The following is a 24,390-nucleotide window of genomic DNA, read 5'->3' as shown; positions in this document are numbered from 1 at the left end:
TATTTTATTCCTGTTGAGCAGGGGGCCAGCTAGGTGACCCACCTTGGATTCCCGTGCTAATGACATCACTGAGCCCGGGCAACAAGCTTCTGGATTGGCCGTCTAAACCCCTGTGAACTGGATTTCATTTTGATAAGGCTGCTGATATTAATGCTTATCAAAAGAGAAAGACTATTTTTCCCCTCTTTTTTTTTTCTTTTTATTTAATTATTATTCTGTCAGCAGGATATTGATGCAGGGAAAAAAAAAAAGTATCCTTAGCTGACTTCGGCCCAAGTATTAGCCAGTAACTTCCAAATAGAAAGAAGGGAGGGAATTATCCAGGTTATCAATATTCCCTTCTCTTAGCCAACATTTGGTGAGTACCTATTTGTGGGCCACGTTCTGTTATAGAAACAGTATTACAGACTCGAACTGGAAACCTGAGTTCATACCACAGTCTTGCTGCTTGTTAACTGGCTGACCTTGGGCAGGTTATTTAACCTCTCTCTGACTCGGTTTCATCATCTGTAAGTGGGGATCAGAAGTGCACCTGCTCTGAGAATATTAGATAGCAGACGATATGTAAGGCCTGGCCCATGGGAAGTGCTCGGTGTGTTAGTGATTAGACTCCACGGGCCACAGATCCGCAGGCAAAATAGACATCAACAAATCCTCACGGTGATGCATGCAAAGGGCTGTAAATCTGTGTACCCCCCAAAAGATGTAGCTTCTATATCTCATGTTATGTTGCTGATAAACTCCAGAAGGTGGTAAGTTCTTGGGTCATGCCTGAGCGTTCTGGCCTGGGCAGTTGGAGCTACAATGTTCACATGGCATCCCTGAATATCCAACTGGTAGGGTTCTGGAAAGGACCTCAGAGGTGGCGAGAATCATTCTCCTGGGATGTCTGACAAAAAGCCACATCAAGAGCGATGCCAGAGGCTTGTAGATAATTGTAACAGCAGCTTGTGCTCGTGAGCTTTTACTACGTGCTGGCTGCTCTTTTGAGGGTTTTAAGTATTTTAACTTAATCTTCACCGCAGCTCCGTAAGTTCAGGGTCCGGGGAAGGCACTGTACCCGAGGCCTGCAGCTCGGACGGGTGGAGCCCAGTTCTCGCCCGGGCACTACTGGGGACCTTCTACACTCTCACTCTCCCATCCCATGTCCCTCTGCCTGTGCTCACCTCTCTCCGCTCCTGTCTGTCTTTGAATATAAACCCGGAGGTTGTGCTGTCACTACTGAGCTGGAGAGGTCTCATCGTGCTACCTCAGAGGTGGCTGCCAATGGCGGTCTGGGCGCACCTCTCCCCAGGGTGGCCCCGTCTGGGTACCCCCCCCCCCCACAGAGCGCTGAGCAGAGCCTTCCCACCCAGCGCGCAGCCACCCAGCGCTTATCCTCTTCCGCCCCCTAGTGGTCACGGGCCTGCCGACGGCTGTCAGGCGTGTCTAATCGGAGGAGGTTCAAAGCCACTGCCCTTGGGCTAGTTATGTGGCCTTCCAGAATAAACCTCAGCATTCTTGTCTGTAATTGGGGGATCCTTATTCTTGCCCTGTTCACACGTTGTCAGAACACAGACCAGTGCCGCTCAACAAACAGTGAGACCCAGGCCTGGCCGTGGGTGGCTCAGACATTGCCCCTGCCCTGTCTTCAAGGGCTCTCAGTCCAGCTTGGGACTGTCCCTTGTGATTAGCTCCTTAAAGACAGAGCACATGGGGCCATGGAGCATGGAGGAGGGGCCCGCTGTTGGGTGGGGGAGATCAGGGAAGGCACCCCACAGCCCAGCCCAGCATGGATGAGGACTAGCAGGCCGAGGAGTGAGAGGAACAGGGAAGGTGCTCCAGGTGGAGGGCCTCGAGTGTGCAAAGGCCCGGCAGAGCTGGGAGCCAGGTGTGCTGGGCGGCCCTGAGCAAGAAGGTGTGTGGACAAGGCTGGAGACGAAGCCAGGCCTGGTCCGAGGGGCACCGAGGGGCACCATGCACCATGCCCTGGAGTTCAGACTTGGTTTGAAGGCAGTGACTAGAGGGTTTGGGCCATAGGACAGCACCAGGTCTGCCTCTCAGAAAGGCCCCTGTCCGCCATGCGGGGGCAGAGCTCACGGGGGCAGGTGGGAGGCTGGGACAACAGACCAGACGTGAGTAGGGCCTGAGCTGGCTGTGACGGGCCGGCAGGAAGGAAAGAGAGGGGCGTCTGAAGAGGCAGGATTGCCGGCATGGAGGACGAGACAGGGGCTGAGGTGGACTCGGGTGTCTGCTGGGGCCATGCCCAGCTGGGAGAGGCGTGCTCCCTCTGCACACAGCAGCCCCCCCCCTCCCGCTTCTGCGGTCCTCACGCTCATTCTGCAGGGTGAGCAGCTGCCCTCTGAGGCTTCTGGACCCACAGGGTCCCATCTGCCGCTGCTCAGCATTTCCTGCCCTAGGGAGGTGTCTTTTCCAAGAGTCCTGTCCTGAGTCATGATGCCGTGGTGGGGCAGAGGGGGCAGGGGGGCCGTTCTCAAGTCTGACCTCGAGGGAGCCACTTGTGAAGTCAGTCTCACCATCGAAAATCTCTTCAGACCCTGCATCCCAGGCTCTCTGAGGCTCCAAAGCCAAGGGCTCCTGTGACCTTTTCTGTGCCTTTGCCTTTCCCTTTCAGGGCTGTGGAGGCCAAAGGCCCCAGGGACTGGGGAGGGATGGCCATAAGGAAGGCCCCTCTCTGGCCACATGCATGCACTGAACCCCTTCCCAGAAGAGCAGCCCCCCGACGTGCTCTCACTCTGTGCCAAGAGCTTAACGCCTGGTACCCCGCGTCAGCCTCACCCCAGCCCTGTGACGGACGATTCTGTTTGCAGCCAAGGAGCTGACGCGGGAGGAGCGGAGGGAGAGCCAGTCGGTCTTCACTCTGCTCACAGGCAGCGGGGGCTCCAGGACGGAGCCCGTTGCCCTTGGCAGACCCCTGCTGCGGGGCGGGATGCTGACTTGGGGGTTTCTCTTCCCAGGACACCCTGGAGAGAACCATGGGGCGGGCGCACATGGCAAAAATGATCGAGTCCCTGAAGCTCCAAATCCAGGAGGAGACCAAATGCCGGCTGGCCGCCCTGTCCCGCGGCCTGGAGCTGCTGACCATCGAGGGGAAGCTCTCCGGGCAGCAGAAAGAGGAGCTGCTCACTCAGCAGCACAAGGCCTTCTGGGGGGAGGCGGAGCGCTTCAGCAGCGGTGAGTGAGCCATGGCCGGGTCCGGGGTGCACAGCCCTCCTGTGCGGGGGTGGGGGAGGGGGGCCAGGCCTGGGGGGCAGCGTCAGGAGACATGGAGCAGCACGCGGGGAGACCAGCACAGGCTGTGATCCCCTTCCGGCCCTTGGGGACTGCATCCCTTTACCGGCTCTGAGCCTTCCTTGCCTTCCCCATAAGGCTGCCCCTAGGGTCTGGGATTGCCGGCTGCATTTAGCCTTCAGTGACCGGGCTGACAGAAGCCCTGGTGTTCCTGCAGCAGAATCACCTGGACCATGCAGAGAGCAAAGGAGGGTGGCAATGCCCAGAAATGACACACGGCACTCAGCTGCAACCCATGGCCCTACACAAGTCCCAGGGCCCTGCTCAGTAGCGCAGGCGAGGGTGGGCAATGGTTGAGCCTGTAGGGCAGGAGAGGAAACCCGACGTGGTTGTTTCTCGTGCCCACCCCAGCTCCTGGGGCGGACCCTGGGAGGTGGGCAGGTCAGGGCTCAAGATACTGAGGGCATCCGAGACTTAGTCCAGGTCCCATCGTTAGAAAGAAGAAACTTTAGCTGCAGGGAGGGTACCAGCTCTGCCTCCAGCACCGGCTGCCCCAGGCCCTCAGTGGGGAGAGCTCATCGCTGGTCCCAGCGCGGGTCCAAGTCTGCACATTCACCCGGGGCCGGGAGTGGAAGCAGAGAGGCGGGCAGCCTCTTGGGGTCTCGGTCAGGACGTCTGCAGGGCACGGAGTCGTGTGCTTCACAGTTTCCCCAGCAGACTCTGACACCCACATGGGTATGGACGCTGTAGGGCCAGGGAGTCTCCAGGGGTCTTGGTCAGCTCGGGCCACGGTATCAAGATAGCACAGACCATGGGACTTACACAACAGCCCTCTCTTTTCTCCCAGTTCTGAAGGCAGTGAAGTCCGAGAACAGAGCGCCAGCCCAGTCAGTTCCGGTGAGAAACTGAGTCCTGCCTGCAGCCTTCTGTGTCTTCACGTAGCAGAGAAGGGCTTTCTTGTACCTCTTCCTCTTCTTCTCAGGCACCAGCCCTCGGGGATTAGGACCCCAGTCTCACAAACTCGTTTACCCTCCAAGTGCAGTCCCGTAGGGGTTAGGGCTTTAGAGTATCAATTTGGGGGGACACGGTTCAGTGCATGGCGCCAGGTTTTCGTTGCAGCCCGTGTCCTGGTCCTCTGTCTGCAGTGGCTTGTGTCCTCTCTGCCAAGCCTGCCGGCTGCCTTTCAGAGATGGGGTCAGAGGGAGGCACTCAGAGCTGGGGCCTCGGGCCATTCCATGAGGTCTTTGTCACTCGGCATCACGGCTTCTGTGACCATGTGGAAGCCCGCTGTTGGCTGGAGTCTGGACTGTGTAGAACTGAGCACATCTGGCCTTGGGGGTCATCTCACACAGGGACCTGGGCTCTCTTAGCGGGACGGGGCCCCAGCAGCACAGACTGGCAGGGGCAGGATGCCAAAGGAACCCCACTGATCAGGCTCTGTTGAACTTGGACAGGACAGGGGAGGCAGGGAGACAGTCGGGGCATGGAGGGAGGACCTTGGGCAGAGGGAGGACTCTGGTCTCTCTGGACACCTGGTCACACCCTTTTCTTTGGTGCCAGAGGCTAAACACATTCCCAGACAAAACCCAAAGAAGTGTGCTTGTCTTACAAGTGTGGAGAGAGAGAGAGAGAGAGAGAGAGAGAGAGAGAGAGAGAGTGTGTGTGTGTGTGTGTGTGTGTGTGTGTGTGAAATGCTGAAACAAACATCTCCCAGAACGGCAGACCCCTGGTGGCCTGGCCCTCGTTGACTTCTCCAGCTTCTACACTGAGCATCTCCCCCAAAACTCAGGGGAGAAGGATCTGGCTCACCTCTTCTTTATCTCCTCTCCCAGAAGCCTTCCCTGGGGTCCCACACTGCCCATTACCCTTCATCCTTCTCCTCCCACCACCCTGCTCCTCATCCGGCATGACACTGATTGTCCCTTCCCCTTCTCTCAACTCCTCTGCACCAGGAGCAGCCTGCGCCCAGCGCCCAGTGCTGTCCTTGGCACGCTGCCGGCCCATTGACCTCTGCGGGGTGAAGGGGGGTTCAGACCCCAGCCTCTCTGCCCGCCTTCACCTTCCCCACCAGGCAGAGGGCCTTGCCCTTGGGTTGCCCCTCCTTCTTGCAGCTCCTGCTAATTTAATAACTCATCCTCATGAGTTTTAAATCTCAACTGCACTCTGAGATGTCACTGTCTTCCTACAGACCCGGAGTCTTCTCTCCTGTCCTTCCATCTGTCCCTCCCTGTGTCACCTATTCCTTCCTCATTTTTCCCCACAAAAAATACCCCTTCTTCATCTCCCGGTCAGGTTGACTGGTCGCCCTGCACAACCACAAAATGCAGCCTTTTCTGTCCTGAGCACTGGGCCCGAGGGGAAGAAGGGTCCCTTCAAATAACGTGGGGCTGTGGGCTTTGAAGAGCCAGGGGCTCCTAACACTGGCCTTTTGGAAGCACCTATACCTGAAAGATAAAACTATGAGTGCGGGCAGGAGTGCGGGGCACCTGCTGGTCCATCCTGCATCCTGAGTGCGGGCAGGAGACTGTGAGTGTCTTGCCTGGGGAGTAACCTGCGACGTGCTGGGGCTTACTTCAATTTCAGAGTTTGTCCAGCGAGGCAAAGACCTGGTTAAGGCGTCACTGGTTCACCAAGCAGAGGAGATGGCCAAGCTCACGCTGGCCCAAGAAGAGGAACAGAGGAGCTTCCTGGCTGAGGCACAGCAGAGCACCACCCCGGACGAGTTCCTCCAGGTGACCCTGCTCCCCACTCCCTCCCCGCGTCCACAGACACAGCCAGCCGGGGAGCAGCCATGCAGGCTGAGTGCTGTGGCTTCATCCTCGTTACTGCGCAAGGAAAGCCAGAGACTTTGGCATTGGCCAGACATGAGGTCTACTGCTAACTGCCCTGTGTCAGCCTGGTGACCTTAGCCAGCCCAGGGGAAGGGAGGACTGTGCACGGAGGCTCTGTGGCAGGATCAGGGAGGTGGCCGGGCTAGAAAATGCCCTTGTCTTGACAAGGAAGGGGACAAGGAGACTTGCCAGACAAGAAACAAGAGGCCACCCTCCTTGAGGGCAGAGAAATGAGCTAGCACCAGCACAGGCCGAGACGACCAGGGGGAGAGAGAGAGAGAGAGAGAGAGCCCTGCCTTTGCCCCCGTATTTCCCTGCTCATGCATGGGGGCTAGGGCACCTGCTTGTCCATTCTGCACAGTGGTCAAGCATTTGGGCACTGGGGCCACCTGGAAACGGGTTGGAACGCTGACTTTGCTGCTAAGGAGCTGAGTGACCTTGGGCGCATTGCTCCCCTCAGCCCTCAGCTTCCTCATGTGCATAATGGGAGTCATGGCACCCACCTCATGGGTTGTTAGGGTTCAGGGAGACCAAGTAAGGGACAGCCATGGCCCGACTATTTGTCTGGGCCCTTCTCCTTTGCCTTGACATGAGCTGGACCTTGTTTTGGCTCGGACAGAGGGACAGAGGGACAGTGACTGGATCCAGGCCCCACGCAGAGCACAGGCATGGGCCCTCCCTGGGGCCAGCCTGGTGGCAGGAGCAGCTCCCCAGTGAGAAGCCAGGAGGAGACTTCCCCGACACACACTGAGGACAGAAGAGAGGCATTTAGGTCCCTTTAAGGTCCACCTTGCCCCCCCCCCCCCAAGGAGCCTCCTCCCAGATCCCTTCCAGGTCACAAGGTTGGGGTGGGGGGCTGTTTCTGTCCTGGACAGGATGCATCTGAAGCAAGGCTGGTAGGATTATACTGCTCTATGTTGCTTAGAGATTTCTGGCCCCTTCCTGGCATCGCGTTGCACATCCTGAGCGCAGGGAAAGGTGGCCCGGTCGGCTCTGCCCAGCACCTCAGCACAGGGCAGGCCCACGCTGGGGGCTCAGGAGACAGGGACAAAGGAGGGAAGGGTGGAGCAGATACATGAAAGAATGGATGAACGAGGGAACGAGGAAATAAATGAACAAGGGTCTTTGTCCCCCGTGGACCTCCCCATGAGGAGTCTGTCCCTCTGTCATTTTGACCCGCCATGCCCCTCGGCTGCACGCCTGTGTCTGCCCCATCTCCCCCCGCACCCCATTCTCTGGCTCCTCAGGGCAGGGCGCAGCCACGTGGCCAGGGCCAACCAGACTGACCTCTCACGGCCTGTGTGCTTTGACCCTGCTAGGTGGTGGGCTCCACTGGGTGGTCTCCCCAGGCCCGGGTGGTGGTCCCCAGCAACTCAGTCACAGAATGCCTGGGTGGCTTGTGGCCAGGAGATCAGGTTTGCAATTTGCAGCCACGTGATATCCCTGTGCCTCAGTTTCCTCCTATATAAATCAGGGACGGACATCCTTCAGATCTGAGAGTGGCCCTTTGGGGGAATTTTTCTAGGAAAAAAAATTGGCATTTTCCCACAAGATTCAGCTCACGTTTCATTCGCAGGCTTTTCATGCGGTCCTGGAGAGGCAGAGGTTGACCCAGAGTTACCTGGAGGAGGAGGAGAACGTCAGAACCACCGAGGTCATGGCTGTGCTCTGCCAGGTACGTGGCCTCGTGGTGGGACCTGCAGAGAGTCCCCAGGATCCGCACGTGCATGCGAATCCCCCCTCCTCCTGGGCCGGGACCCCAGAGATGCAGGCTCAGGCCCAACTCTGGCCCTGTGGAGAGCAGGCAAGCCACATGCCCTCCATGGGTCCCTCCCTCCCCGCATCACACACCAGGGTCCTATCAGAGGCATCTTCCATTTCCGGGGTGCTCAGGACTCGGACCTCCAGATGTCCCTAGGGGCAAAGGCCTTTGGAAGTGAGTTCACCCAGGATGGAAAGGAGGCCGGCTTTTGTGGGAGTCAGCGGGTAAGGCAGTGGTGAGGACGGAGGGCTGGCCCTAGAACAGGGAGGCCTGGGTTTGAGTGCCGGCACCGCCTTTCTCCCCGGGCAACCTCATGCAACTCCAGAACGGGGACGAGGACTCCATGCTGGCCTGGAGGACTGACTCCAAGAGAACAGGGGAGATCACCTGTGCCCTCCAAAGTGATGGGCCTCCCAGGGGGTGATGGTGACCAAGACACAGAGCCCCTGCCTCGGGCAGCACCCAGAGCTACTGCAAAGCCGAAATGCGGACATCCTGCATGAAGGAAAGTGACAAGTGCCGTAGCGTTGGGAAGTGCATATGGGGTCCTCTCCAGACTCTGAGTGCCTGCGTCTGCGTCCTGGCTCTTCCCCTTCCCCGCTGTGTGGCCTCCAGATTTTACTGGGCCTCTCCAGTTCCCAGTTTCCCCATCTGCGAAATGGGGACAATGATAAGCCTTCTTCATGGGGGTGGAATGAGGCCCTTAGGCCGTAGCTGGAATCCAGGACATGCCCGATCCCAGCTGGCTTCTGTTACAACATCCCTGCTTACGGGTGCGGAGAGGAGGCGTGAGGGATGCCTGGGGCTAAGGCCAAGTCAGAGACAGCTGTCTGCAGGAAGAGATGCCTGAGCCAAGCTTTGAAGGGGGAGACAGGCCAAGTGGACAAGGAGCCAGGGGGTATCCGAGGCCCATCAAAACAAGTGAAGGTGGGCAGTGCAAACCCTCAGCATCGTGGCAGCTCTACTGGGTGGATGGTGTCTGTATCAGCCAGCTCAGCCGCTGTAATCAAGTGCCTTAGACAGGGGGCTTAACAGCAGACACTTATTGTCTCGCTGTTCTGGAGACCAGAAGTCCAAGGTCAAGGTGTGGGCAGGGTTGGGTTCTGGTGAGGACCCTCTTCCCAGCTTGCAGATGGCCACCTCCTTGCTTTGTCCTTACCTGGCCCTTCCCATGTGCTAATGAAGAGAAAGAGTTCTGGGGTCTTCCTCTTATTAGGACACCAGCCCTATCAGCTTAACGCCCCACTCTACGACCTCACTTACCCTCAGCCATCTCCTTGAAGGCCCCATCTCCAGATACTGTCACACTGGAGCTTAGGGCTTCAGTATTTGAACTTGGGGGACACAATTCCATCCCTAACAGTAGCCCCCAAAGTGTCTTGTCACCCTGGAACCTCAGAATGTGATCTTACTTGGAAGTAGGGTCCTTGAAGATGTAATTAGTGAAGATGAGGCCACACTGAATTAGGAGGGAATGGCTGATGTCCCCGTAAGAAGACCACATGCTGCTCAGTGTGGGCTGTGTGGTAGAGCAGTGACGTCCTGCCAGATGCTTGGGTTCCAATCCCAGCCAGGCCATTGGCCAGTTACGGGTTCAGGAGCAGCTTATCTAACTTGTGCCTCAGTTTCTCCATCTTAACAGCATTCTGATGCACAGCTGAGTTTGAGAACCACTGTCATGGAGGGAATGGGGTAGGTCCAGTGAGCTCATACTCATGAGGCAGATGCTCTTGATGCCCTACCCTGTGGCCCCTGAGCCCACCTGAGCCCACCCCCAGCAGGGGACATTTTCCAGCAGGCTGACACTCTCTATCTTGAGCTGGGATTGGAGTCTAAGATCTTGGCCAACTAAACCCACTTTCCTCCTCCATAAAGCAAGGCCAAAACGTCCATCACGTATTGCTGCTGGAGGAATGAGCGGTGCATATAGAAGCACCGGGCCAATGTCAGAGGGTGGCAGCAAATACATCAGTTTCAGTAAAGGCTTGTGGTGACACTGAAGTGACCACAGCCTCATCCCTCCAGTGATGTCCTTGGGATGTTCTGTATTTGATTTTCCTGTGCCTGCGTCTAGTTGCCAGGCCTGTGAGAGCTTGGACCGTGAAGGTAAAGACCCCCTTTTTTCTAATATCAGGAGAGCCTGTCAGGTGTGAATGAGGAATACACCTGCTGGGGTCTGTTTCTGAGGAGGAGGTACTTGGAAATACGCTGCACGTGAAGGTGTGAGGAGCAAGGTGAAGGTGTGCGTGTGATTCTGTGCATCTGCATAGGTGCTTCTAAAGGAGATAAGCAGGGGCGCCTGGGTCGCTCAGTCAGTTAGGCGTCTGACTTTGGCTCAGGTCATGATCTTGGAGTCCTGGGATCGAGCCCCAAGTCAGGCTCCAAGCTCAGCACAGAGTCTGCTTCTCCCTCTCCCTCTGCCCCTGCTCTCTGTGTGTGTGTGTGTGTGTGTGTGTGTGTGTGTGTGATTTGAGAGCTCACTTCGCTGGGTTTCCTCTGTGCTTTGTGGAAAGCCCACAGCCCTGCCCAGGGTGAGAGCATGACTTGTAACCCTGTCACGTGCTCTTGGCTTCAGGAGCTGTACCGTGGCACCATGGAAACGTTCCAGAAGTTTGTGGACGTCCTGTTCCTTCAGACGCTCCCAGGCGTGACTGGCCTCTCCCAGGCAGAGTGTGAGTACTTGAGGCAGGAGGTCCAGGAGAACGCAGCGCAGCAGCTGGGGCAGTCGGATCGCTTCCGCAAGCAGCAGTGGGAACTCTTCCAAGATCTCCTGGAGCAAGACAAGCAGGTGGGCATTTTGCACAACCAGGCCTGGAGTCTACCGTTTTTACACTTAGGAAAAATAATGAGAGATTTTGTTCATGGAGCATCCCTAGTGCCTGTGCTGAGCACTTGACAGACACTGTGCCCTGCCCGGCCCTTCACAACCAAGGTGGGCAGGAGAAGGGAGCAGAGGATGGGAAGTCAGTAGATTAATGCCTCCGGCTGGCCCATTACGAAAGGGCAGCAATGCCTGTGCTTTAGACCGGCAGAAGTCAACAACAGAAGGTAGCTCGTAAGGGAGCGGACTTGGGCGGGGGGGGCGGTTCTCACATGGAACTCCTGTTTTTCAGTGAAAGCCTGTTTCCTGATTAAAACCAGGTATCCACGTGGTAGATAGAATAATGGTCCCGAGATGTCCGCCTCCTAATCCCCAGAATATGTGAATAGTCACCTAACATGGCAGAAGGGACCTTGCCCAAGTGAGTGTATTAAGGATGTTGAAATGGAGACGTTGTCCTGGCGTATCCAGGGGGCCCCAGTGTAATCACAGGGTCGTCCTCCTAAAAGGGAAGGAGGAGGGTCAGAGTCAGAGAAGGAGAAGGGATGACTGGAGCAGAGGACGGCGGGATGTGGCCACGAGCACGGCAGGCAGGCACCTCTGGAGGCAGGAAAAGGCAGGTGCAGACTCCCCCCCCGGGGCGTCCAGAAGGGTCACAGCTCTGATTTTAGCCCAGTTAAGACCCATTTCAGAATTCTGACCTCCAGAACTCTAAGATAATGAATTCGTGTTGTTTTAAGCCGCAGAATTTGTAGTCATGTGTTACGGCAGCAATAGGAAACTAATTTACATTAACTTTATTTTAAAAAACTAAAACGTGTCAGATAGAGGAATTTCTAAATGTGACAGGCATTAAAACTCCTGCATTTCCTTTCTCTCCTGCCTTAATGCACACCGCAGGCTGTAACACGAATGTGTTCACTATCCCAGTATCTGGCAGTGACCTGGTGACATAGTCCTGGCCAGTGAGACAGAGTGTGGTCGCTGCAAAGAGCTTCCCTTTCTTCGGCATTCCCTGTTCTTCCTGCCCAGAGCATGTGCAGGAGGCCTGGGGCACACCAGCCTTCCTTTGACTTAGAGGCAGGATGCGGGAGGACGGAGGCAGACGGGCTCAGGATGGTGGAGCAGAGAGTGGACGCCACTGTCCCAGCCCTGGACTGCCCACCCCTTGGGAGCTTGTTATAGGAAACAACCCCTGCCTCTTTGCCATGGGGTCCCATTAGTTACAGAAGAGCACTGGACTCATGAATGGAAGGGAGGTTTTCCAAAGCAACTAACCGGAGCTGTCCAAGGTACCACGTAAGGAAAGGGGGGGCATCATGCCACAAGGCCACTCACAGCCATGGAGCAGCAGAGGGCCTCGCTTCCTATTAGACCTCCTTCTAATTCAGTTCAGTCCTCCATCAGCTGCATCGTGTCTTCCTCTCATTGCTAACTGTCTCCTGCGCTTGGCTCTAAGTTCCTAGAGGATAGCAACTCTGTTTTTCATTTCTTCATTCCCTTATTCAAAGTCCAGGGGCTGGGACACAGCGAGGGCCCAGGAAAACTTGGCTGCATTACCAACAACAATAACGCAGCTTTCGGGCACCTGGGTGGCTCAGATGGTTAAGCGTCTGCCTTCGGCTCGGGTCATGGTCCCAGGGTCCTGGGATCGAGTCCCGCGTCGGGCTCCCTGCTCAGCGGGAAGCCTGCTTCTCCCTCTGCTTCTCTCTCTCTCTCTCTCTGTCTCTCTCTGTCTCTCATGAATAAATAAATAAAATCTTAAAAAAAAAAACAATAACGCGGCTTTGGAAATTATCACAGGGTCACTTTATTGTTCTTCAAGGGATGTAGTTGAAGCTGAATCCATTGGATTCATACCAATCCTGGGCCCAGACCACTTAATTTACAGTCTGTGGGGTGGCGGTGGGGGAGACAAGCTGGCCATGTGAGTCTAATGTGCCTCTGATGAAGGATCCCCAAATAGGAGGGGGGGCCTTTGAGAGGCAGCTGTAGTTTGCAGATGGGCCCCTAATCTTGGAAGCTGGATGTGTGGGTTTGAGCCAGTGCAGTCCTGTCCATGGGCTGGTTGGCCTCGGCCGGTTAGTTGACCCCCCACACAGCTCTGGCATTTTGCGAAACTTGCTAAATGTCTCAGAATCTCTGCTTCTGAGTGAAAAATAGGGATCAAAATACCCAACAGTGTTGCTCTGAGATAATGCAAGATAAGACCTTTCACACAGCTTCTCTCTCATTATTTAATGATACTGGCATCGAAAAAAATCCAGAACTTCATTTCTGATCAGTTATTAGACCAACAGCTATAATCTATCTGCAACCCCCTGGTTATGAGTCTTGATTATTTTAAGTAAATGTTAGACAATGCATGACTTCTGGCTTTTACTTCCTATTTATTTACTTAGTGAGTATACACGTGCATGTGAATTTTCCGTGGCTTGTGCGGAAGGGTTTCAGGAGTTCTGCACGCAAGAAGCAAGCAGGATGGTTAATGACCAAATCAACTGATTAAATAAGTATAACCCAAGACTGTTTTTGCAACGTGTATATGTCATAATTAATTTACTGATTGGTTGTTTAATTGCCTTAAATTGCCACAAGATATTTAGAGGTCCGTGTGTACTCTCACTTACCATATTTCCTCCTTGATGATAAAAATGAGCGATGAGCTTTCTATGATTCAGATGAATATTTAGTCATAAGAAAAAAAACATCAACAAAACTGTTCATGGAAAATGAAACACACACCCAGGCTGTGAAATGCATTTCCTACATTGTCTTTTACCCAAAGGACCTTGGTAATTTCGTGTCCTGTTACTCAGGGAAGTTGTTAAATATTATGGAATCCATCCCATATTGGATTACCCAATTGGAACAGGTTGTAGAATGGTGGTTCTCAAAATGTAATCTGTTCTAATGTTGCTTTCTGGGCTTTTCCCCAGTCCACTGTGCTAGGTCCCCCCAAAGATGTCCCAGTCCCAATTCCCAATGGCTGTGAACATGGGATCTCACATGACACAAGGGACTTTGCAGATGTGATTAAGTTCAGGATCTTGAGACGGGGAGATTCTCCTGGGCTATCCAGGTGGACCCGATAGAATTACCAGGGTCCCTATAAATGAAAGTGGAATGCAGGAGTGTCAGAGTGTTATGGTTGGACCAAGAAAGTCTCAGCCAGCCATCGTTGGTTTGAAGATGGAGAAAGGAGCTACTTGCCGAGGAATGTAGGTGATCTCCAGCAGCAAGAAAGGGCATGGAGATGGGGTTTGCCCAGAGCTTCCAGAAGGCATGTAAGCCTGCTGACACCTCGGGTCTAGCCCCTTGAGCCCTATTTTGGACTTCTGACCAGCAGAACTCTAAGACAATGAGTTTGTGTTGTTTTAAGCTACTGAGTTTGTGGCAGAAGCAGCCACCACGGGAGAGTGATAGACCGCCACATGAGAGTCTGCACTTTTGACAAGGCATGTGGCGGTGGGTACGGTCCATAACGCTTCCTATCATCAGGAACACCCATGTGGCCATCAGTCCACCAGGTGTTAAATCCTGGCACCGCCCCCCACCCTCCTCCCACTCTCCCAGCCCCACTGCAGGTGGGTTTCCATCACCCGGCCACCACACCTGCTCCCACCTGTGCTGAGCTCTGAGGCCTCACCTGCCGCACTCAGCCACAGTGCTTGGGCTGGGTCCTGTTCTCTCCCACTTTCCATATTGAGAGATCCCTGTCCTCCAAAGCTGGGCTCTCCCCTCCTCCTTGAAACAGCCGCTTGACTCTTGCTTCTCCTGCTACCTCTGTTGTGGCTCTGCCTCAGTCTCTTTTGCTGGTTCTTTCTCACCTTCACCTTGTCTGCCCCTGGAGTGGCCCAGGACGCAGTCCAGGACCCTCCTCTTGGTCTGCATGCACTCTCTTGGTGACCCATCCAGTCACACCCATCCGTCCTGGTGTCCTAATGCTGCATGACAAATAACCAAGTGAGCAGCTTAAGACAACACACATTTAGGGGTGCCTGCACGGCTCAGTCCTTAAGCGTCTGCCTTCAGCTCAGGTCATAGTCCCAGGGTCCTGGGATCGAGCCCCGCATCGGGCTCCCTGCTCAGCGGGAAGCCTGCTTCTCCCTCTCCCACTCCCCCTGCTTCTGTTCCCTCTCTCGCTGTGTCTCTCTCTGTCAAACAAATAAATTATTAAAAAGAAAAAAAGACAACACACATTTATTATCCCACAGTCTCTGCAGATCAGGGGACCAGACATGGCTTCACGGGGTCCTCTGCTTGGGGTCTCACAGCTGCAATCCAGCCTGTGGCGGGGGTCTCATCTGGTGGCTCAGCCGGAAGAGAATCGCTTCCAAACTCACTTACATGGTTCTCGGCAGGATTCTATCCCTCTGTTTTTGGACTGAGGCCGGCACCTCCCTTGTTTATGTCTCCAGCTCAGAATGCGTTCCAAACTCCGCTCTCTGCCTGAGATCTTCCTGTATGTGATGAATAGGCGTGGTACCTGTCACATGCCCCAGAAAAGAACTGTTGGTCTTCCTGCCCAACCCACTCCATCCACACTCTTCCTCCATCTTCCTGCCAACCGGGCCAAAACCCTTGGGGTTGTCTCGACGCGCCCTTTTGCATCCCTGACGTGCAACTGACAGGAAGTTGCACAGGCTCTGCCTTCCGTCTAGTCCAGAATGGAACCACTTTCATCACGCCTGCCCTTACACCTGGTCACAGGTACCACACCTGTCATCAGATCTCCGTGACAGCCCGCACCCCCCACCCTGGTCTCCCTGCATCCACGCCTCCCCCTGCTGTGGTCTACTCTCAACCTCCCACCCAGAGCGATCCTTTCAAAACATACCGCATGACACTAATTTTTAAGGGGCACATTTAAAATAATTGTGCATCTTATAATTGCCAGGACATCAGGTTTGCTAAAAGACACGGTCACGTTGTGTCACTTCTTTGCTCCAGACCCCCAGTGGCTTCTCTTTTCATGCAGAGTAGAGCCGGCGTCCTCACCCTGCCCTACGAGGCCCTCCATGTCGGGGGCCCGGCTTCCCTCTGACCTCCTGGTTCTGTCCCAGCCGCACTGGCCTCCTTGCGTTCCTTCCGCGCGCTGGGTGTGCTCCAGCCTTGCTCCGTCTGCTGCAGTCTTTGCTCCCATGTCACCCTCGCACGAGGCCACCCTCACAATGAGGCCTACCCTGACTGTGCTTTTTAAAACGGCAGTGCCCCCCCCTCCCTCAGCATGACAGTGTTTGCCTGAGGTGCTGGCTTTAGAACCCAGCCACCTGTAAGCCCGCCCCATTTATGGGAGAACACTACAAAACCCTCAGCGTGTACCAGGCATGCCCTGACTGCTAGTTCTTTCTCCCTTTCTCTCCTTGGTAACTATAAGCTTGAAACAAAGAGTAAACTTGCCCAAAGCCACACGATTTCCAGGTAGCAATGACCAGGGTCAGCACTTTAGCCCACTGAAGCAGCTTGTGGTTCTGAATTTAAGCATTCACGAGCCGGCATTTGATAGCTTTGGAGATGTTAGTGTGACAATTGCAGGCACCATGGAGTCTGATGGCCTTGGTCCTCTCGATTGTGTTTGAGTCCTGATGCTGTTTTTACCTGCATTCTTAAGTGCCCACCAAAGACCCCCATATGGGTTCGTTTACCATTTAGAGAAGCAAGGCTGTACAAAATTTTCTTTTATTTTTTTCCTTTGGGGGAGAGAGAGAGTGAGCAGGGGCAGAGGCAGAGGGAGAGAAAGAATCTCAAGCAGACTCCCCATTGAGCATGGAGCCTGACACAGGGCTCAATCTCACGACCCTGAGATCATGACCTGAGCCGAAATCAAGAGTCAGAGGCTCAACCAACTGAGCCACCCAGGTGCCCCCGCTGTATAGTATTTTCTACGAAGTTCTAGCCCCTTAAGCACTCTGACAGGTTATTGTAGACTCTTTATAAGAGAAGTCAGAGGCTGACTTTAATGAAAAGTTCTAGGGGCATCTGGGTGGCTCAGTTGGTTAAGTGTCTGCCTTCAGCTCAGGTCATGATCCCAGGGTCCTGGGATCGAGTCCCGTGTCGGTCTCTGCACTGAGCATAGAGTCTCCTTGAGATTCTCTCTCTCCCTCTCCCTCTGCCCTTCCCCCTCTCATCTCAAAAAAAAAGTCATAAGTCAAGCCATAAAGATAAGATCTAAACAGCACAATTGATGATCTGAGGCTCCTTTGTAGGGCTTTTGTGGATGACATGAAGGTCCCCATTGAGAAGCCCAAAGAATCTGCTACCTATTACAACTATTCAGATTGCTCAGTAAGTTCCCCAGGTACAAAATCAGCATCCCAAACCAGTAGATTGACTACATACCAGAGCACCCAGTGATAACATCAATAAGGATCCTCTTCTGAGTAAAAGCTATAGGGTGCCTAAAAATAAACCTGACCGATATGTATAAGAGCTTAGTGGAGAAGTTTATAAACTGTTGTTGAAGGCATAAAGTAAGACTGAAGAGAAATGCCACGTTCTTGAATGGGAAAACTTGATCTTGGAAAGCTGGTGATGCTCTTCAAATTAATCTATAAATTCAGTCCAATTACAAGAAAATCCAAAAAGCAGTTTTCCCAAACTTGATAAACTGTTGCTCAAATTCATATGAAAGGAAAAGCTAAGACAGTTTTGTATAAGAGAGTATGGGAGAGGAAGTCAAAATGGCTGCCCCAAGGAAACCTGCACCGCGCGGCTAGTAAGGGCTGGGGAACAAGCTTCTCCGGGAAAGGGAGAGGGGGGGCTCTCGGAAGAGCCGTCGCCAGAACCGCAGGCAGGACTATCGCCCCCTGAGCTGCACAGGTTCTAATTCCAGGCACCCCTTGACGTAACTTTTGAACTATCTGGAAAAATATTGCCCAGAAAAAAAAAAAAAAAAAAGGATAAAATTTTTCCTCATGGTGAATAAACAAGGACAGACCCGACTTTCTAAATGCTATGAACATGTGGAGATCAATAAGCGTACAATTCTGGAAACGGAAGTCATAAAGAGCTGTCTCTCCCGATCCAATGAACAGTGTTCTTTCGTTGAATTTAAGGATTTTAAGCTGATATAGTGACAGTATGCTGCTGTCTTCATTGTGTTTGGAGTTAATGACACTGAGGATGAGACGGCCATTTATGAACTCACCCATAACTTTGTGGAAGTGTTAGATGAGTACTTCAGCAAGTGAGTGAATTAGATATAATGCTTAATTTGGATAAAGTGCACATCATTTTGGATGAGATGGTGTTAAATGGCTGCATCGTGGAAACGAATCGAGCAAGAATTCTTGCCCCCCTATTCATTCTTGATAAAATGTCAGAAAGCTGAATGATGGAAGGCTCTGCCAGACAACATCAACCTGTAGAAGTGAGAATACCCTGGGATACCTCTCAACATCTGTAGCCCAAAGAATGTGGAAGACTGCACATTGCAAAATGGGGTGTCCTTCCAAAGACATTTTAAATAGGTGTTTTCCACATCTCCTAAATGGAAAACAAAGCTTTATTTTAAAATATGGTATTCAAAGAAATATTTTCTCTGAGCTAAGAGACAAGTTTTGTTTTCTGACTGTAAGCATTTTTTCCCCACTTGTTCAAATTTTGTTGAGTTCTGAGGGTAACTTTTTTGTTCTCTGCTTTCCTATGCACATTTAATTCAGGATTAGCAGCATGGGAAGAACGTGTGACAGTTATCAGCCAATAAAATTTTAAACACACATAGTACTTTGAATGTTTTCTGAATGCTCTTTTTCCTTAAAATGATTTAAAAAGTCAAAACTTTACAAAATTGTGTACCTAATAAAAATTGAGAATTAAATTTCATTTGCCAGTTTCTGAAAAAAAAAGAAAGAAAGAAAAAGAGAGTATGGGAGAATTTTCCCTAATGTCTATGCAGTTTTGCTATAAGCAACAGCAATTAAAGAGCATGGTGTTGGTGCAGAAATAAAAAGACAGCCCCAAGGACTAAAACAGAGAGCCTGGAATGACATTTGTGTATACATGGAAACTGTGTAAGATCAGGTGGCATGACAAGCCAGTCATAAAAAGATAAATTTTCTAATAAATGATGCTGGGACAATTAGTATCCATTTATGCAGAAAAAAAATTAGATGCCTTCCTCACGCCACAGAAAATGAATGTTCAATGTTTTAAGATTTAAATGTAAATTAGAAATTTAAAAAATCTTTAGAAGGAACTGTAAGAGAAAATCTTAACGAAATCAGGGGAGAAAAGGATCTTTTGAACAAGAAACAAAAGGCATGTTCCAACATAAGCGATGATGGGTGAAGGGAACTTGAGTTGACCCCTTGTGGCTCTGTGCTGGATTTAGGTGTGGATGGAGGAGCATGCCCTGTCCTCTGTGCTGCAGACGCACCTGCAAGATGACCATGAGAGCATCATCCACCAGGTCTTGGGCCGACTTGGTGGCCTCAGTGAAGAGTGAGTACAGCTTTCTGAAGGGCGGGGGGCCTGTGTCCTCTGTGATCTCTATGCTAACCTCAGAGTTCTCATCTATTAGGTGGACACATTAACTGCCCCCTGCCATTCTTACAGTGTGGTTTTGAGACCAACCAATCTGTAAGTGTAAATGTGGAGAAGAGTGATAGTAGAGTGCCATAGATAAAAGGCTTGCAGTCAGACTTGATCTGGGAAAATCTTGCCCTCAGTTTCCTCATCTATAAAATGGGCTAATAATATCTACTTCATAGAGCTGTCTATCATAGCAACCTTTTTAAATACTTTTTTGGAAGTATAATTCATATGTATTATTCTATGTATACAATTCAATGATTTTTGGTAAATTTACAGAGTTCTTCAGCTATGACCATGATCCAAATTTAGAACATCTCCATCACCTAAAAAGCCCCTTGTCCCCATTTTCAGCCACTCCCAATTTATTAATAAATCTGTATTCTTCCTATTTCTTCATTTTTTTAAAAGATTTTATTTATTTATTTGAGAGAGAAAGAGAGAGAGAACAAGCCAGGGGGAGCAACAGAGGGAGAGGGAGAAGCAGACTCCCCGCTAAGCAGGGAGCCCGATGTGGGGCTCAGTCCGGGGACTCTGAACTCATGACCTGAGTCAAAGGCAGACGCTTAACTCACCGAGTCACCCAGGCGCCCCTCTTTTCTACTTTTTCTACAGCTATTAGTGTAGTACCATATTTTCAACTTTCCCTAAAATGTTTGTTTTTCCTTGTTTTATATGAGAAAAATTATTTTGATAAAACTGTTTTTCTAGTTGCCAGCATTTTCCAGGACACTAGTGTGTGTATACATCAAGAAGTAGGTGGCTAGCTGCTGTATCGGATAATATAGGGGAAGGAGGTGACAACAAGCAGAAAAACCTCGTGGGCCATGCTACGACAATAGGGAATGACTGGAAGATTTGTCCAGCCTGAAAACCTGTATCTTTTAATTGTACTAATATTTGGTCCTTTATATTTAATGTAAATCTTAATGCTGATCTGTTTGGATTTTTAACCCATCATCTTACAGTTTGTTTTATGTTTGTTCTGCTGCTCTGTGTTCCTTTCTCTCCTTCTTTTGTATTAGGTTTTTTTTGTTGTTGTTACTTTAATTTATCTCTCTTTTGGCATATTAGTTATGTATTCTTTTACTGTGCTTTTAGTGGTTCAAAGATTTTAAATTGTGTCCTTGATGTGTTAAAATCTGATATACACTTTTATATTCCTTCTTCCGGACAATATGGACACCTTAGAACACCTTAATTCCATTTATTCCTCTCTCATAGAGTATGCTTTTCTTAGTGGGTATTTTATTTAGATTTACTTTAATATTTCTTTTGCCAATTCTTTCCCTACTTTTCTGGGGCTCCAATTATACATTTTATTAGAATTTTTCACCTTATCCCACATCCATCTTAGGTACTGTCCTGTATTTTTTATTCTTTTGTTCTCTGTGGTTCGGTCTAGACACTTATTTTGAACTATCTTCCAGTTCACGCTCTCTTAAGCAATGTTTCATCTGCTGTTAAATCCATCTGTTGTTCTTAATGTTGGTAGTGGATTTTCAGTTCTAGAATTTCCATTTGACTCTTTTCATAGTTCTCAGTTGTCTCCTGAAATTCTTCATCTCATCATTTAATTTATTAAACATATTCATCATAGCTTTTGTAAGGGTTTTTTCTGATGATCTCAATATCCCGTATCTTTGGGGTATGTTTCTATTGTCTATTTTTTCTCTTTATTTTTGACCAGTTCCTATCTGTTTGCAAGTCTGGTTATTTTTATTGAATGCTGGACACAGCAACTGAAAATGACACAGATAATTTAAGGTTTCGAATAATGGGATCTTCCTCCAGAGAGGATTTATCTTACTTCTAGCAGGGATTTCACATAGTGGCAGATCTGCTATCCCATTTGTGAAAGTAGCTGATTCAAAATTAAGCTTCTGTAAGGGCTGATTCCTTCTTCTTAGGACAAGAGCCCCCAGCTGAAAGCCTGGAGTGTCTGCCAGGTCTCTCCTCCTTGGTAGGTTGACTGCCAACACTCTGTTCAGCTTTTCAGGCTGTCAGAAAATACCAAATGTTGGGCCTCTCTGGTGGACCAGCATTTTTCACTTGAGTCATTGAGATGGGCACTCAAAAATAGCCCTCAATTTCAGTTCTGGGTGTGCTAATTGTTAAAGTTCTGTAAGAAATTCAAGTAGATGTCTACTGAAGACAGCTGCATATATGTGTCAGAAACTTGGGGCAGGATATGATAAAGTTGAAAAGACGAATGAAAGAACAAATGCCTGAATACAGGTGAGCAGCCAGGTCTAAGGAAACAGGCAGCACGAGATGGGATGATTCCAACCTACCGCCTTCTGGAAGGGCTCCCTGGGGAGCTGGGCTACTTGAGGCATTTCTTGATATTTCAATGTGTTAGGGTTGTCCAGAGACATGGAATGAACAGGAGACGTATACATAGGCAAGCTGAAGATCCAGGAGAGACAATGGTGTATTTCCAGTCCCAAGTCTGAAGGCTTGACACCCAGAAAGAGCTGATATCTCAGTTCGAGTCCAAAGGCAGGGGGAAAAAAAGCAAAACCATATTCCAGACCAATGCAGCCTCTGAGAGCGTCAGCCTTTTCTTATCTTCAGGACTTCTACTGACTGGATGAGGCCCACCCACATTAGGAAGGGCAGTCTGTTTTACTCAGCCTACTGACTCAAATGTTAGACCCAGAAAATCCAGAAACACCCAGAATAATGTTTGATCAGATGTTCGGGCATCTCATGAACATTCTGGCTGACAAATTTAACCATCATGCTCAGTGAAGCCAAGAGCACTGACTCCCAGCCCTGTGCCCACTTTCCTCAAAGGTCCACATGGTGCATCCTGCAGGGGCATGACCTGCTGCTGCGCTCTGCCCTCCGGAGGCTGGCTCTCCGGGGCAGCGCCATCACCACCCTGACCCACATGAGACTTTCCGGGAAGAAGAGCCTTCTCCAGGAACTGCGTGAGCAGCACGCCCTCGAGCAGGGCTCCTCCCAGTGTCTGGATGAACATCAGCTGCAGCTGCTCAGAGCCTTGGTAAGATCGGTGTGTCAGCCCCCTACCCGGCCCAGCCAGGCAATGCCACTCCATCAGGGTCCAGGCTCAGCCATGGCTGCCAAAGCCCCAGTCTTGCCACCACTGCTGTTGCAGGGTGGGACAGTGGCAGCCTCCTGGGGGCGGGGGGCACCTAGTGTGCTGGAGGGCGTTAGTGTCTGCTCTATTGAGAATTATGTTACACATGGATATGAAATCAGAAATCAGATCCGTACGGTCATCAGGGTGCTGGGAGGAAGGAGCGCTGTGATCTGTTTTAGGGTTTGAACAAGTTGAAAGAAAGGGTTTGTAAATTGCAGGGCTGGGATTTAAACCCAAGCAGGCTGACTGCTCTCGTGGAGTAGCTGGTGTTTTGACCCACTAGTGAGGGAGAAGCTCACGGTCATTTTCCTTCTGCCCAGGAGAGCTCAGTGGAAAGCAGGCGGGACTGGCTCTCCTACCTCTCAGTCTCCTTCTCCTTCTCCAACTCTGATTCCCACAGGAAGGGCCGTCCCCAGGGCCCTATATGCCCTGCCCCGGCTTCTGTGATGTCCCAGATTATGCTCAAACTCAGCTCTGGCTTCAAAGCCTAGCCCTGCTGTGTGACTTTTACAAGTTACTTAGTGTCTCTGGGCCTCTATAGCCTCATCACTACCAGTGTTCAGGCCTCATGGTGTTTTGGAAGAATGAGGACGTTCTTGTGCTTGTGAGAGGCCACAGATGGCACTGGGCACGCAGTCAGTGCCCAATCAATGCTTGGGGGGGTTCAACAGGCACCCCGACACATGCATTGTTGACTTTGCAAGCCCAGGGGTCCCCACTCTCTGCCCCTTCTCAATCCCTTCCTCAGCCCTCCTGGGGCCCTGGGCTGGGCCAGCCCCACATCCTGGTCCTGGCCCCGGCCGGAGCGCCCGTGCGGGGCAGCAGCGTGGGCTCTCCCTCTCCTGTCCTCTCCAGGAGGCTCGAGTCGTGGAGGAGGCCAGCCGGCTGGAGGGGGAGACACAACAGACGCGGCTGCAGCTTCAGCAGCAGCTCCTGGCCGAGGCCCAGGAGGTCGGGCGGCTCCTGCGGCAGCACGCGGAGCGAGCCATCGGGCAGGCGCTGCTGGGGCACGCTCGGAATGCAGCCACCAAGAGCCGGGCCAAGGACAGGGATGACTTCAAGGTGCGAGCCAGCCCCCGTCCCCGGGGAACCCGAGGGGCAAGAGGGACTGCGGTGGGGCGGGTGGGCAGGGCGGACGAGGGGCAGGAGTGGGGCAGACCAGCGGGCGACCTCAGGGCTGTGCCTGGTTTGTGAGCTCGGAGGGTCACTTCCTTTCCCTAAAATTCTACGCCTCTTCCTGATAAGTGCTTGCGGCATGAGAATGGTATAAATGTAAGCATGGCATCCCTTGCCAGAGGGGCTCTGAGTCAGGCTAGGGTGGGAGTGCCCCCCCACACACACACCTACAAGAAAGAACAGGTGTTCGGTTTCTGGAAGAACGTTCCTTTATTCGAGCTCCAGTCACGGGGCGTCCTGGCCCCCAGCCCTGTGGCAGACGCTGGGCTAGTGATCCAGGCGGGCAACATCTCCCCTCCGTGGGACTTACCGTCTCCCGGGAGCCAGGCAGGACACGGAGGGGAGCAGACAGCACCCCCTCCCCCCGAGGCAGGGACGCAGGAGGACAGAAGGCCTGATGGTGTGGGTGGGTCTGCTGACTGGGGAGGGAGGTGGAGAACGGGGACTTCCTGTCTCCTGCTCGGGTGGGCTCTGTGTTCTAAATGGAAGTGAGCAGGCCACAGCCATCAGTAACAGCTCCTGGCCAGAAGTGCAAGGCCAGGTCCACAGTCCTTGGAGGAGTGGAGGCGGAGCCCCTCTGCGAGAACGCCCAAATCAGCACAGGGGGAGAGAGTCGGCACGCTGAGGAATGAGCAGGGCCCTGGGAGCTCCAGACGCTCACACCTGCTCCCCCACCCTCTGCACCTGCACAGCCTCTTTGCACACCTGCAGAAGCAGGGCACGTTTCTCAGGTGGAGCTGGGAGAATAAGTGAATAGCACAGCTCTAGAAACATAACATAATCAACCCCGCAGCAGTAACTGCTCCAAAATAAATGGGCATTTTTTTCTTGCCCAAAGCCTGGAACCATTCGATAAATGTTTGTTGAAATGGGGGCTCTCGAGTCTGACTTTGCTGACTTCTGCCCATCATCTTATGAAGTAAAG

At 52.1% G+C, this 24,390-nt stretch overlaps 1 protein-coding gene and 1 pseudogene across 4 annotated transcripts in view; both read left to right on the top strand.

Moving 5' to 3' along the window:
- The window catches only part of EVC (EvC ciliary complex subunit 1), a 63,712-nt gene that overhangs the window by 29,221 nt on the left and 10,101 nt on the right, over positions 1-24,390 (top strand). For 2 of the 4 annotated variants that reach the window (XM_027600344.2, XM_027600343.2), the window contains exons 9-15: positions 2,958-3,174; positions 5,815-5,963; positions 7,639-7,737; positions 10,400-10,612; positions 18,981-19,090; positions 21,980-22,190; positions 23,145-23,351. In XM_027600344.2, coding sequence (XP_027456145.1) covers positions 2,958-3,174; positions 5,815-5,963; positions 7,639-7,737; positions 10,400-10,612; positions 18,981-19,090; positions 21,980-22,190; positions 23,145-23,351 — 1,206 coding nt within the window. Of the gene's footprint in view, positions 1-2,957; positions 3,175-5,814; positions 5,964-7,638; positions 7,738-10,399; positions 10,613-11,545; positions 12,258-18,980; positions 19,091-21,979; positions 22,191-23,144; positions 23,352-24,390 lie in introns of those variants that run through there. The other 2 variants (XM_027600346.2, XM_027600345.2) reach the window with 2 other exon arrangements.
- Positions 16,871-17,978, top strand: LOC113924490 (annotated as a pseudogene).

The sequence above is a fragment of the Zalophus californianus genome, chromosome 2 (assembly GCF_009762305.2).
Source record: "Zalophus californianus isolate mZalCal1 chromosome 2, mZalCal1.pri.v2, whole genome shotgun sequence".
NCBI classification, from domain to species: Eukaryota; Metazoa; Chordata; class Mammalia; order Carnivora; family Otariidae; genus Zalophus; species Zalophus californianus.
This window is presented reverse-complemented; position numbering and strand designations above follow the sequence as displayed.